Raw genomic sequence first — 13305 nt, 5'->3', positions numbered from 1 at the left:
TTGAAAGCCATCGCAAGCAGGCGAAAAGCAAAGGCTGGTCGCTAAGCGCGAACTTTTGATATCACTCAGCACGCATTGCAGCGCAGATGCAGAGAACGAAGGGAAAAGATGACACGACTGGTCCTCGCAAGCCTCTTATACAGAAAAGGATCTTGCCGTTTCTCGCGCATGCTTTCTCAAGGCGGGGGAGAAAGGGAGATGGAGGCAAACCGTGCAAACCCTCGAGCCGTTCAACTCGTTTGAGCAGTGTGTGACGGTTTCACCTGCGCTACAAAGGGGGCGCACATAGCCCAGGCTAGTGACAACTGCCATGCGGCCAATTGGTGGGTCTGGCCAACACTATTTAGACTGGTTTGGTGCTATAACGAATGGCAATGAAAAAATCCTTCGTAAATATTTTTATACAGTGACATTAGTTCAAAACTTCTCTGTGCGCACATGCCGGCGAGCTGGCTCAGGCGGGGCGGGGAGCGCAAAGTATGCGAATAAAATTTTTTTTTAACCTGGCTAAATATTGGGGATGCTCAAATCATGCGAGGGCGCAAGTTATGCTGGTAAATACGGTAAGTCTAACTACATAACAGGCACGCATGTTTTTTTATGTTGATGAGCGTAAGTATGTCACGTGATAATGCCTTATTATGTACAAAGAAAGCACTGAAATCCCTTTACGCGCTTTTTTTTACCATTGGGGTAGCAGTGGCAGTCGGAACAAAATCTGTGGTCAAGTCATTGTTCCTGAAACAGAGGGCCGAAAGAAAAAGACGAGTTAGGTGCTATAGGCAGTTTGTAAATGAACAAATACATGAAATATCAAGCCCCCCCCCCCTTCTTCAAGAGGTTTGAAATAAGCGCCATAACAAGTGCCAATGACCGGTCTGGCACCGAGTAAATGCCTCCCTCCGAAATCTGGTCTGATTATGACACAAATATGCTCAGCATATTTGTGGTATACAGAATCTAAGAGAAAAACGTACACCTCATACCTAGATGGAGCTCATCAATGAATTTACAGGATTTGTTGCATTTGGTGACAGCATGTTTCCTTGATTCACCGTGGCAGTTTTATATGTGGGCAGAAATTTAGGCACAACTGAGGTGACTGCCTTTATCTACACTTACAGACGAAACAGAAAGGAGCTAAAGTGGTTGGCGTATTCAAAGAGGTCAGACACAGCCGCTGGCACAACACAAAAGACGCAGGCTCGCATTGTGTACCACAGCTGAAAATGAGTTGCCCAAGAATTCTTTTTCGCACATTTTCTGCAGTGCCCCTCCGTACCACTTGCTTCGAGCTGTTTTCTGTCAGAATTTTGGTGAAAAAACTTGATCCACCCATGAAACAATGCAACAGGTGTTGTCCCACTTTTTCAAAGGCGCGTCATGTCATTGGGACACACACATCCCACTTTTTTCTCGTAAACTAATTGTTATAATTTGGTGAAAATTGCTTCATACTATTTCAGTGCACATTATTTAGATATTCCACTCATACATTTTCTTCTATCATATAAAAAATGTTGGTGAAAGCACAAAGGGTTAGTTTGACTGAATGCCTTAAAATGGGGGCCGGCCCTATTGTAATTAACTTTAGGGGGGGGGGGAAAGGACGACTGAAAATGTGTTTTTTTTTTTTTCGATTTTCATGGCTCAATATTCTAGCACTACTGACAGGTGCTTCCACAAAGGGGTGAATTATTACCCACAGTGTAAAGCGTTTGCAATAGCCCGAAATGCATCTGATCTTGTGACTGCACTGCGACAACTCAACCTTTAAATGGCGCTTTCTTTGAACACTACTTTTCGTCAGAAAAGAGACATTTTCTCTTTCATCGCTGAAGCTACCAAATGCAAACTTTTGCGACTTTTTTCTGAATACCATTCACGCTTGGTAAAGCAAAAGAACGTTCTTGCCACCAGAATCATATGTCTTACAAATGTTTTCTTGTGAGCAAAAAGCTCAAAATTCTAGCCAAAAAACATTTATATCTTCATCTAAAAACGGTCATGCCTATAATTGTTGTTTTGGTTTAGAAGAATATCCTGGAGACATTTAATAACCAGAAGAGATTTCAATATTTTACGTGCAAAATCTTTCTCGCAAATGTTGCTTCAAAAATAAAAGAGTCAAATACTTTACCTTTTATCATTTCTAGAACAGATTTGTGTTTTCTTTACGGACTCACAAAACATATACTCATATTTCCAATCGAGCTACTTGCAAGATTTTTTAAAGTTTGGTTGGAAAATAACAGAGTGACGAGCAGTAGTACTTGCACATTTGTCTGTGTTATCCAACTGTTTTGTGTGTTATGTGCCCATTGCTTGATTCCACTTTCTTCACTAACTGAGTGAAGCGTATGTTCCATCAAAGCTCTTCTGTTTGCAGTGTTCATCATGCTAGTGTTTCATGAGATCGTGTTTTTTGTGGCCATCAAGTGAGAAGCTTTCTTGTTTGCCTGTTATCTTTAGTGTTTTTAGTAAGCATACACTCACAGCAATGCTATATAGGGCTGACAAAAAGTATGATCTATACTTTGTTTAGTTGTCTTACGCATTACTATTGCTCTCAGTACCTTGCCTTTCAGGTGAAACTGAAAACCTTTGACATTAAGTTACGCTGCAAGTCAGTCGACTGAGCTGTCGGTCCAAAATCGTCGCGTTCTAGGCAGCCATCGCACAATCCTGTTTCTGCCACTGCAAGCTCCAGGCATGCATATGTTGGGGTTTATTATTCTTTTTTTTTTTTTTTGGCGATGATGCGCGTGATTTGAAAAAAAACGAAGTGTGTATGACCTATGTGCACAAAAACTCCTGGTACGTATGTGCTGCAGAATTTGTGTTGGCCCCTATTACTCACTGCTGGTCCATTAAAGGGGCACTGCAACTTTTTTTGAGCATGATCAGAAAACACTGCTGATCGGTAGTAGATGCAACCGACAACATGCGAGCCAAATATTATACTGGAGCACGCGGCCTGGAATTCACAATAAATTATCAAAATCAGCTAAAAATTGCTTCTCTTCTCTCGGAACATGACAGAAGAGGCTCAAAAATTACACGTAGCAAGCCCATCTATCAGCCATTGACTTATATGAACATAGCGCGCTCAGTCGTTACAGAGATCGCCACGAAATGCTGCGACTTGTCCACGCGTGCGCACGCGACCACACTGAAGAAGTTGCACATTCAAAGCTAAAAAAAGAAAAAAAAGTGCTTAAGGTCACGAGGTGCGGATGACATATTGTTTCTTCCCCTGCCATTCCTCCCTGCTTAGCTTCCAGCGCTTTTGTCGGGGCGAGAAGAGAGAGAATGCAATTTCAGTGTGCAACAAATCTTTGTAACTCTGCTCGCACTGGATGAATTCTTAAAATTTTTGAGGTGTTGAATTTGTAAGGCAATAAGCTCTTTGGGTGAATTCATTTCATGATTACTTGAAAAAGTGTTTCAGGGCCCCTTTAAAAATGAAGGGTACCCACGGGCATTTAACACCTGTTATGGTTTCTGGTTAGACACAACTAACAATTGAGGAGGACCTCAATGAACTTTTGGGATTAATTCTGTGATGAACACTGTGGCTGCACATTTCAGAATTGCAGGTTAAAGGGGCCATGCCACAATCACCCAACAATTCGCAGTTTTCAGTGAAAAATAGTAGCAGTCTATTGTGCCTATGCAAATGAAAAAGATGCTCTGTACAAGGGTATTTCAATCCCACCCGCTGCCGGCAGCCGCTATGTTGCCATGGCTTACGTGATGTCATGTGCTGCACGAAGGGGAGCTGTTGTTTTGTTCTGAATTGGCCACCTGCGATCAGTGCTGTTGTGCTGTGTGGCACTTTTTGAGACGCTGCAAATGGTTTAATTCCAGTGGCAAGCTGAACACACCTGAAGTAGCTCGATTTCACGTGCAGTTGACAAGGAAACAATATAGTTAGCCTGAATGCAGATTCTCACTCATTAAGCAGCGTGTTATGTTATACACTCAGATATCGTTATAACGAAGTTGAAGGGGAGCCACGATTATTTTGTTATATCCATTATTTCGTTACATCGATTATAACAGTTTGTGGCAATGTGTATTCAGATAGGCGCCCACCTATAAGCATGCCAAAAAGGAAACTGCCTCACGGCCTGATGTAGCGCTACGCGACCACGCCTGTGATGGAAAATGAACACAGTCGAAGCTTATTAATCTGAACACACCTAATTTGACCTTCCGGTTAATTCGAACTTACGCTGTGGTCCCGTCAAAGCTATGTGTATTCCAATTGACAAAAACGCCCTGTAATTCAAATGCGCAAGCACATGCAACGATGAATTAGAACTTACCGCGCTCCGAAAATGCTCTCAGCACCATGCACAATCTTGGGGTGGCATCTCTCAACGCTGCGTGCAAAGAAGCAAAAGAAAGAAAAGTAAAGAGAAGACTGTGGCAGAATGTTTGCTCTCTCTCAAATGCCAATCTGCGACACGCCTGTGGAACGCTTCTCTCTTTTTCATCTCTGCACATAGAGACCCTTCTCTTTTCAATGCAGCGCGAAGAGAGAGAGGAAAAAAAAAAGCTGTCGCAGAGTGTTGCCTTTCTCTCTAATTCCGATCTTCTTCTCTCCGCCTGGAGACGCTCCTCCTTTCTCGTCGTGTGCTGGCCACGCTTTGGCTGCGCTGCAGAAGGTAGCAGCATGGATGGTAGCAACAGAGACGCAGTTGTTGCCGTCGTCTTTAGAAAATGTTGCCGCTGGATTTAGCCGCGCGCTACTATGTTTTGCAAACTGCGTGCGAAATCAATTGACTCGCTGCAAGGCAAACGTGTGCAGACAGGCATCACCAATTACTTCAATTAATGACGGATCTCCGCTGATTTGTGAATAATTGTAAGTCTGCTGAAGGTTCCCCTTCGTGTGTTCTTAAGTGAGAGGGAAATCGCTTTGCACTGCGGCGCCGCTTCTCGGCGATGTGACCTGCTGAGCTCTTCCTCAATCCTCTCTGATGGCTGTGTGAGGAGGACGGTTCTGTGTGAAAAGGACGCCTCTCTCGGCCGTGCGTGGCGGGGCTGTGACGGCGCGGGAGTTTTAAAATAGCCGCACCGAACGAACGCCAAACTCCGCAGAAAACTATATACTTCACAAACTACGATCGTCTTTTTTTATAGGCTATTTGATAGGCTAACTTAGTTTGTTATATACATTTACAGGTCAATTTTACTTCGTTATATTCTTTTTTTTGTTATATCCCGTTACGTTATAACGAGGTTTCAGTGTAGCTTGCAAGTCATGAGCCCACTGCTGTTTGCCAAGACCTCATACCAGTGACATGTTTATAAAAATATGTTGTGTTATAAGTTGACTACAACACCAAATGCACTAAAATATTGCTAGCTTGTTTATGAATGTGCAAGGATTAATCCACATAACACAGATTGTAGGTTATGTCAAGACATGGCGCAAAGAGAATCGGACACAGAGAAAAAGAGATTGGACAAGTGCTGTCTCATCCCTTTTGCTGACCCAAAGTTATGGGCTTGATCCTGGCCATGACAGAAGCATTTTGATAGAGGCGAATGGCCGGTGGCCTGTATACAGTGCAATGTCAGTGCACGTTGAAGAACACAAGATGATCTAAATTTTTGGAGTGCTTCACTGCGGTGTCCATCATAATCATGTGGCGGTTTCGGGATGTAAAACCCCAGAAACTGTTATATAATATATTCCCGTCTCTTCTTCTTTCTGTCTACTTTTGCTTTACGCTGCATCTCGAAATGAACCTAAACCAGCTTGTCTAGCAAACTACTTATGGATTATGCCGCCACAGTGGTTTAGTAGCTAAGGTACTCGGCTGCTGAACTGCAGCTTGCGAGATGGAATGCTGGCTGCAGCGACTGCATTGTTGATGAAAGCAAAAGTGCTGTAGGCCCGTGTGCTCAGACTTGGGTGCACGTTAAAGAAACCCCAGGGGGTCGAAATTTCCAGACCCTCCATTACAGTGTCTCTCACAATCATATGGTGCTATTGGGATGTTGAACCCCAATTATTATTATTATTATTATTATTATTATTATTATTATTATTATTATTTATGGATTATGACAGAAAATTGGCTGTTGCAGCCCCGTCAATCACCTGTGTGAAGTTCTTGGACAGTGATTCTCTTTTTTGTCTCGCAGGCGATGCAGCGGCTCAAGCGTGGCTTGCTGGACGCACTTTCTCACGTGGACCTGTGGCACAGCCACCTCAAGGACATCCAGGGCAACTTTGGCTCCGGGGTGGCCTCATACTTTCTCTTCCTACGTCGTCTGCTCGCGCTCAACTTCTGCATGGGTGCCCTGCTGGTCCGTACATTTCAAAACACATTCTGTTTAAAGGGATGTTGATGCATGTTAGAAAGAAAATAAAAAGGGCCGCCAGGGCGGAACTCCGTGCCACCTTTGTGTAATACCTATGAGGCAGACTTTTAACAGCTTATAAATCACTAAACGATTACAATAATTATCACCTGGTTGGAGAATTTATGAGCCAGAACATCGAGAAGGCCAGTATTCTTTGGCATTTGCCAAAGAATGTTGGAAGCTTTCTTTTTCAACCTTTTCATATGCAACCTGGCAAAAACTTTCCTAAGCAGACGATTCACATACAGGAGTTGCGGCCACTGCAGCGTGATTGAGAGAGGAGTCCCCGCTCCGACATCGCCCGTTAGAGGGCTCCACTCGATCACATCGAGGCATATATACTATTGCACATTATTTCATACGCGTGCATTTAAAATGTTTGCATAGTTTTCACACCTCTATTTCGGAGCCCCAAGATCGTGAAAAAAAAGTGCGCAAATATGCGAGTGACTACGGTATGCATTTATTGTCATCTCTTACTGGTTGCACTCACCAGAGTCGCCACAAATTATCGGTGTTGGCCAATTGTTTGCTACAAATTGCAGCTTCATATTTTAGTATCTAAAGGACTTCTAGCGGGCCTAGATTTTAACGTGTGTTGTTCCATGATAACAGCTTCAGGTATACACTCAACAAGGCAGTTTTCAGCAGAAAAAAGTTTGTGGCTTTAGCCAAATTGAGCATATCTAAAGGCACACTAAAGTGAAGCAATGAATTTACTTTAATTTAGTACTCTGAAAACTCTAATGATGTTAATTTAATTATCGTATGTAAACTAGTGAAGGAAAAAATCAAGGTACAACTTTCACTTTTGAATTTCATGCAGCATCATGGATTTTAGAACATACTTTTTTGTATTTGGCGCTATTTGCTCTGCAAAATTGTTTGAAACATGGTGTGTTCAGTCTATGACTCCTCCAGAACACAATCTACCTTATTCTTATCGATTGGGAACAATGTTGGGCTTTTGTAGCCGCCATCAAAACAGATGTAATCTTAGCGTTGGGTGCGGAAGTTTCTAGGTATCGGCACCACCCATGTTTCCTTGCAGAACTGGCGGAGGTCCTGGAGTTGTGAAAGAGTAATTTATTAATATAAGAAAAATTATTTTCGTCTGGAAGGTCTCTTTAGGGCCCCTTAAAGAGTTAATACTCTGCAAAATTTTTCGTCAATACCTTACAATAAGTCCTTGAGTATTTTTCATTACAGAAACAATTGCCTCTCTCCTACCTATCTTATTCCAGGTGGGTTTTGTAATAGTGCCTCAGCTGATCTACTCGCGGTCCCCGTCACCTGTGCGGTCAGATGTCTCCAACATTTTTGGTTATAAGGACCCATTCATCAACATCTTCACAGGAGCTGTGAGTTTTGTTGCTACTGCTTGTTTTTTCTTTTCCTTTTTTTGCTTTCACCTCTGATTATTCACAACTCGCGGTTCAAATACCCCATGACGAAAAAAACGCAGGAACAGGAGTATTCGGATTTCTGTACTGCTCTTTCTTGTGTCAAATTAATGCATAAGTTTGAAGGCATTGTGTATTGAAAATGCTAAAATATAGTACTGTAGAATCTTCATCATCTGATTTATTTAAAATTTGAACCGCATGGCTAGTGCAGCCAGGAGAAGCAGTTGCATTCGAATAGGGAGAAACTTTCTGCTGATTCTAACTGTTACAACCATTTACGGTGGAGATGATTGAGCCTGCTTTTTTAGAGCACGAAATTATTAAAATGCAATATTTCTACACTCTTCACCAACTAGCTTGAGAAAATGTTCTAGTTTATACTGTATCTATGACAATAAAGTTAATTTCTTCCAATATGAAAAAAAGTTGTACGTGGCACATTCCTTGGTTTTATTTATAACCTACAGTCATAACCTACAGTCATAACCTACAGTCATAACCTACAGTCAGTACAACTTAATTTATTGTATGCTTAAAGGGTACATAATCTTTGTCATTAAAAACTTTGAACATTTTAAATGTGTCAATTTTTTTGTATTTTCATTGTCGTTATCATTTGTTAGAGCCAGTTGAGTTACCCTACTGTTACATATTGTTACAGTTAGATTGAGTTTAACTATGTTTATTTACAGGAGAGATCAGGCGACGATCGGCGATGATGGTGAATATAGGCCGAACCAAGTAACTTTCTCTTTTTCTACCTGTGTCCCCGAAACATGGCCCGGCTCATACCGTATCATTCTCCGATTCACAGACAAAGCCCGATGGGCGAGGCGAATCATTGGCGTAGTGTGGGATGGAACTGCTTGAGACGAGCTACATGCGCCAACTGTGTTTGGCTTGACCGACGACCAGCTGACGTCAAGCGTGCCACCACGTAGGTCAAGTCACTCAGGCGATTTACGATAACGAACGAACCGACATAGTGTGCTAAAAATTTCTGGCATAAGCCACGTTTCCGCTGAGGGGTCCACAACCACATGACGTCCCCTTTTTCGAATGAAACGGTGTCGTAGTGTTGATCATGCCTCTGCTTGGAGCGATCTTGCGATGCCAGTGTGCGAATATGGGCAATTCGGCAAGCTTCTTCAACTTGGCACAGTGTTTGAGCAACTGAATTGTCCATATGGAGCTCGAATGGAAGTATTATATCAAGGCTGCTGCGTGATTGTCGAGCGTAGAGTAGGTAGAACAGAGTGAAGTCCTTGGTTTCATGCTTCGCTGTATTATAAGCATAGGTGATTAATGGCAAAATCTCATTCCAGTTCCTGTGATTTGAGGATACACACAGCCAGCATATCTGTAAGCGTGCAGTTTGTGTGTTCCACAAGGCCATTCGTCTGGGGATGATATGGTGTTGAAAGGCGAAACTGCAAAGTGCAGAAAGGAAGCAATTCCTCTACAGTGCCGGCGACGAACTGGCGACCGCAATCCCTGATGATGACACGAGGTGAACAATGGCAAAGATTGATGGATCGTAACAGGAAAGAGGCGACGGAATCAGCTGTGGAAGATGGTATCGCAGCAGTTTCCGCATATCTGGTAAGGCGATCGACGCAGACTATGATCCAGTGGTTGTTGTTGCGAGACCGCAGAAAGGGTCCTAGCAGGTCGATACCAACTTGTTCGAAAGGTGTTGTGGACGGCGTTATAGGGTGAAGGAAGCCATGCGGAATGCTTGTAGGACGTTTGTGGCGCTGGCATTTGTCGCAACTGGAGATGTATTGCTTCGTACATTGTCGCATTTTAGGCCAGTAGAAGTGCTCTCTAATTCGATGTAAAGTGCGGATGAATCCAAGATGGCCAGGCGTCGGGTCATCATGCATGAAATGGAGGACGTCGTACCGCAGGCTTTGGGGAACCACTAGTAAATACAGCGCACCATTTGCCGAGAAATTGGCCTTGTACAACAGTTCATCGCGAAGACAAAAGCGACCACTGCCCTTGGTGATTCCGACAGTGGCGAATAAAGAGTCTAAAGTCAAGTCATTGCGCTGTTCCCGCTGGAATGTGGTGACATCAGGAAATGCACGTGAAACAGGTGCAAAGCAGATCTCGAACGTGTCTGTATTGTCGTCAGTCGTAGACAATGGAAGGCGAAAAAGACAATCGGCGTCGGTATGACGCCGTCCACTTTTGTATGCAACATTAAAGTCAAATTCCTGGAGGCGTAGAGCCCAGCTTGCAGGGCGTCCAGAAGGGTCTCAGAGAGTAACGAGCCAGCATAGGGAATGATGGTCTGTTGCAATCGTGAAAGGATGCCCATACAGGTAACAACTAAACTTCTGAATAGCAAATATGGCTGCCAAGCATTCTTGTTCGGTCACAGTGTAATTTTTTTCAGCCTTGCTGAGGGAACGACTTGTATAGGCAACGACATGCTCTCTGTCATTATGACGCTGAACAAGAACGTCTCCGATGCCAATACCGCTTGTGTCGCTTTGTACTCCTGTAGGAGCAGATGGGTCAAAATGACGGAGAATTGGCTTTGATGTCAGCAGAAATTTAAGTTGACAGAACGCAGCATCACATTCAGATGTCCACTTGAATGCACTGTCTTTTTGCAAGAGGCTGGTCAATGGGTACACGATGTCTGCAAATTTAGGCACAAAGCGTCGAAAGTAAGAAGAAAACCCAAGAAAGCTGCGAAGTTCTTTTACAGACGTGGGTGGCTTAAAGGCGCTGACCGCTTTGATTTTCCAGGGGTCAGGCCTGACCCAATTTTTGTCTACCAAATGGCCAAGGATCAAGGCCTGCCGTTCACCAAACCGACACTTCTAGGAGTTCAAGACCATGCCAGTCTTTCCCACACAGTCCAGAACAAGGCTCAAACGAACGTTACGTTCTCTGAATGTGCAGCCAAAAATGACAATGTCGTTCAGATAGCACAAACAGATTTCCCATTTCAGTCCGCGAAGAATCGAGTCCATAAATCTTTCAAAAGTTGCGGGGGCATAGCATAGCCCAAATGGCATCACATTGAACTGATATAGCCCATCCGGTATTACAAACGCCGTTTTCTCCTTGTCAGCAGGGTGCATGGGGATCTGCCAATATCCTGATCGTAGATCGAGTGAAGAAAAGTATGAAGCAGAATTTAGACAGTCAATTACGTCGTCGATCCGAGGCAGCGGATATACATCCTTTTTAGTCAAGGCATTCAATCATCTATAATCAACGCGAAACCTTCAGGTACAGTCTTTCTTGCGAACCAAAATCACAGGTGCTGCCCACGGGCTGCACGACTCGTCAATAACGCCCTTCTGCAACATGTCCTGAACTTGTCCAGCTATAACTTTCCGCTCGGATGACGACACCTTGTAAGGTTTTTGCCGAACCAGATGGGCAAAGCCTGTGTCAATGAAATGCTGCGGTCGAGAGCTTTGTAAAGACAGCCACTTACCCTTTTCGCCGAAGTCAAACACTGACCCATGGCAATGTAATAGTTTGACCAATTGTTGTTGTTCATGTGACTGTAGCCTCTTGCTTATCATGCTCAAAATGTGGGACTCACGGAAAATACTCCGTTTAGAGGTGCCCACGCGTTTCTCACTTTCCTCGTCGTTGATGGCGACAATAGAATTTTCCGTGACACCATAGAACAGTGCGAGCTTCATTCCTCGAGGAAGGATAATCGGCGCAGACTAAAAATTAAGTGCCCACAAAAACGCGCAGCCATTAGTAATTGAAATAATCGAATGAGGCACTATTACATCTTTCTTTGCACACTGAACCATGAGAGGTTGAACGACGGCATCAAAGATTGATACTGCAGCTATTGGAGTAGATACGGCTACTGAACTCATAGACCATGGTGGTAATGTCAGCTCTTTAGAAACAATCAGTAATTCTTCTGGAGGCAGCGGCTGCTCAACTAGGGCCGGAAGGGCATCACCATCGCTAACAGAAACTTCACCCGTACCACAGTCGGCGAAAGCGCCACACTCTTTGAGGAAGTCAATGCCGAGAATAACATCATGTGTACACCGTTTCAGAATCAGGAACTCAGTTGGGAACGCCTTTCCCGCCAACAACACGTTGACGGCACATACTCCTACGGGTTGAAGTATGTCCCCGCCCACGCCACGAACTCTACCAGAATCCTGATGAAAAACGTAACTTTGCGACCTAAGCTATCTTTAAACGAACTGCTTATAACAGAAACTGTGGCACCAGTATCCACTAAAGCCGTTGCACACAATCCGTCTATTGACACACTTTCGGTTTTTGTCCATCGTAACTGGCGGAGGTATATAAGGTGAATCCTGTTGTGCGACCCCACCTCCATCGGCCGCGCCGGCTAGTTTCCCGGCGGTGGTGGTGCGACCGCTGCTGTAGAGGTGAAGGAGAGCGATGCGTTCGGCCAGGCGGAGGTGTCAAGCTACGGTCAGAAACGGGGGCGGTTCCATGCTGGCTCTCTTGTCGTAGGGTGCTATTGGGATACGTAAACCACCAAGGATCATCATGAGAATTGCGGCCACCGCGAGGAGGTCTTGACGATGGCTCGTATCTTGATGTCATCTCTCTCTGCTGAAGGCAGAACCGAGCAATGTGTCCTGGAGCACCACAGCTGTAGCACACAGGAGGTTGACGATATGCATTTTGGAAAGCATCGCGATGGCGTGGTGACACAGGTGCGTATTCATTCAGGTTCTGATAGGCGGCGGCCAGCTGTCAAGGGTAACTGAAGCGGTGCTGGTGCCTGGTGTCTTGATAGTGACTGCGCTGCGGCCTCGGTGGTGTGCCAGAAACGTAGTCATACTCCTCGATGCCTGCTGCAGCAATGGAAACAGGATGCTGATACTGGTCTGGAACCGGCAAGGGTGTAGCTTCGCAAGGCGTCGCGCGAGTGTGTCGACTGAGTTCTTCAAGCACGATCTCACGTATTGTAGGTGCAATATCAGAAGGCGCGTAGTTGTCAACACTCGCTACCGTGGTCATGTTAGGTAATCGACCAAATTTAAGAGCAATGCGCCTCATCTTCAGCGTCTCAAACGTTCGACTGTGTCGTATGACATCGGCTACTGTACCAATGCTGTCTTTACCGATAAGAAAGTGATAAACATTCTCTGCGATGCCCTTCAACAGGTGGCCGACTTTGTCCTCCTCGGACATGCAGCAGTTAGCGGTCTTGCATATATTTAGGATCGTTTCGATGTACATCGTGCACGTTTCGCCTGGGACCTGGGCTCTTAGCAGCAGCATTTTTTTGGCTCGCTTCCTCGTTACCACAGTGTCCCCGAAACACTCCTTGATTTCAGACACGAAGGGTTCCCACGTTGTGAGGGCGTCCTCATGGTTCTCATACCATGTGAGTGCTGTGTCCTTCAAGAAGAACACCACGTTAGTCAACTGAGTTGCCGCGTCCCAAGAGTAGTAGTTGCTCACCCGCTTGTAATGTTTGAGCCACTCGACCACGTCCTCGCCAGATTAGCCCCCTAAAGGATGGGGCTCT

General features: G+C 44.6%; 1 protein-coding gene across 1 annotated transcript in view; it reads left to right on the top strand.

Moving 5' to 3' along the window:
- Positions 1–13305, top strand: part of LOC119179042 (transmembrane channel-like protein 6) — a 77127-nt gene that overhangs the window by 23073 nt on the left and 40749 nt on the right. The window contains exons 6-7 of the mRNA XM_075869797.1: positions 6163–6327; positions 7629–7745. Of these exons, the coding sequence (XP_075725912.1) occupies positions 6163–6327; positions 7629–7745 (282 nt within the window). The remainder of the gene's footprint in view (positions 1–6162; positions 6328–7628; positions 7746–13305) is intronic.

The sequence above is a fragment of the Rhipicephalus microplus genome, chromosome 7, assembly GCF_043290135.1.
Source record: "Rhipicephalus microplus isolate Deutch F79 chromosome 7, USDA_Rmic, whole genome shotgun sequence".
NCBI classification, from domain to species: Eukaryota; Metazoa; Arthropoda; class Arachnida; order Ixodida; family Ixodidae; genus Rhipicephalus; species Rhipicephalus microplus.
This window is presented reverse-complemented; position numbering and strand designations above follow the sequence as displayed.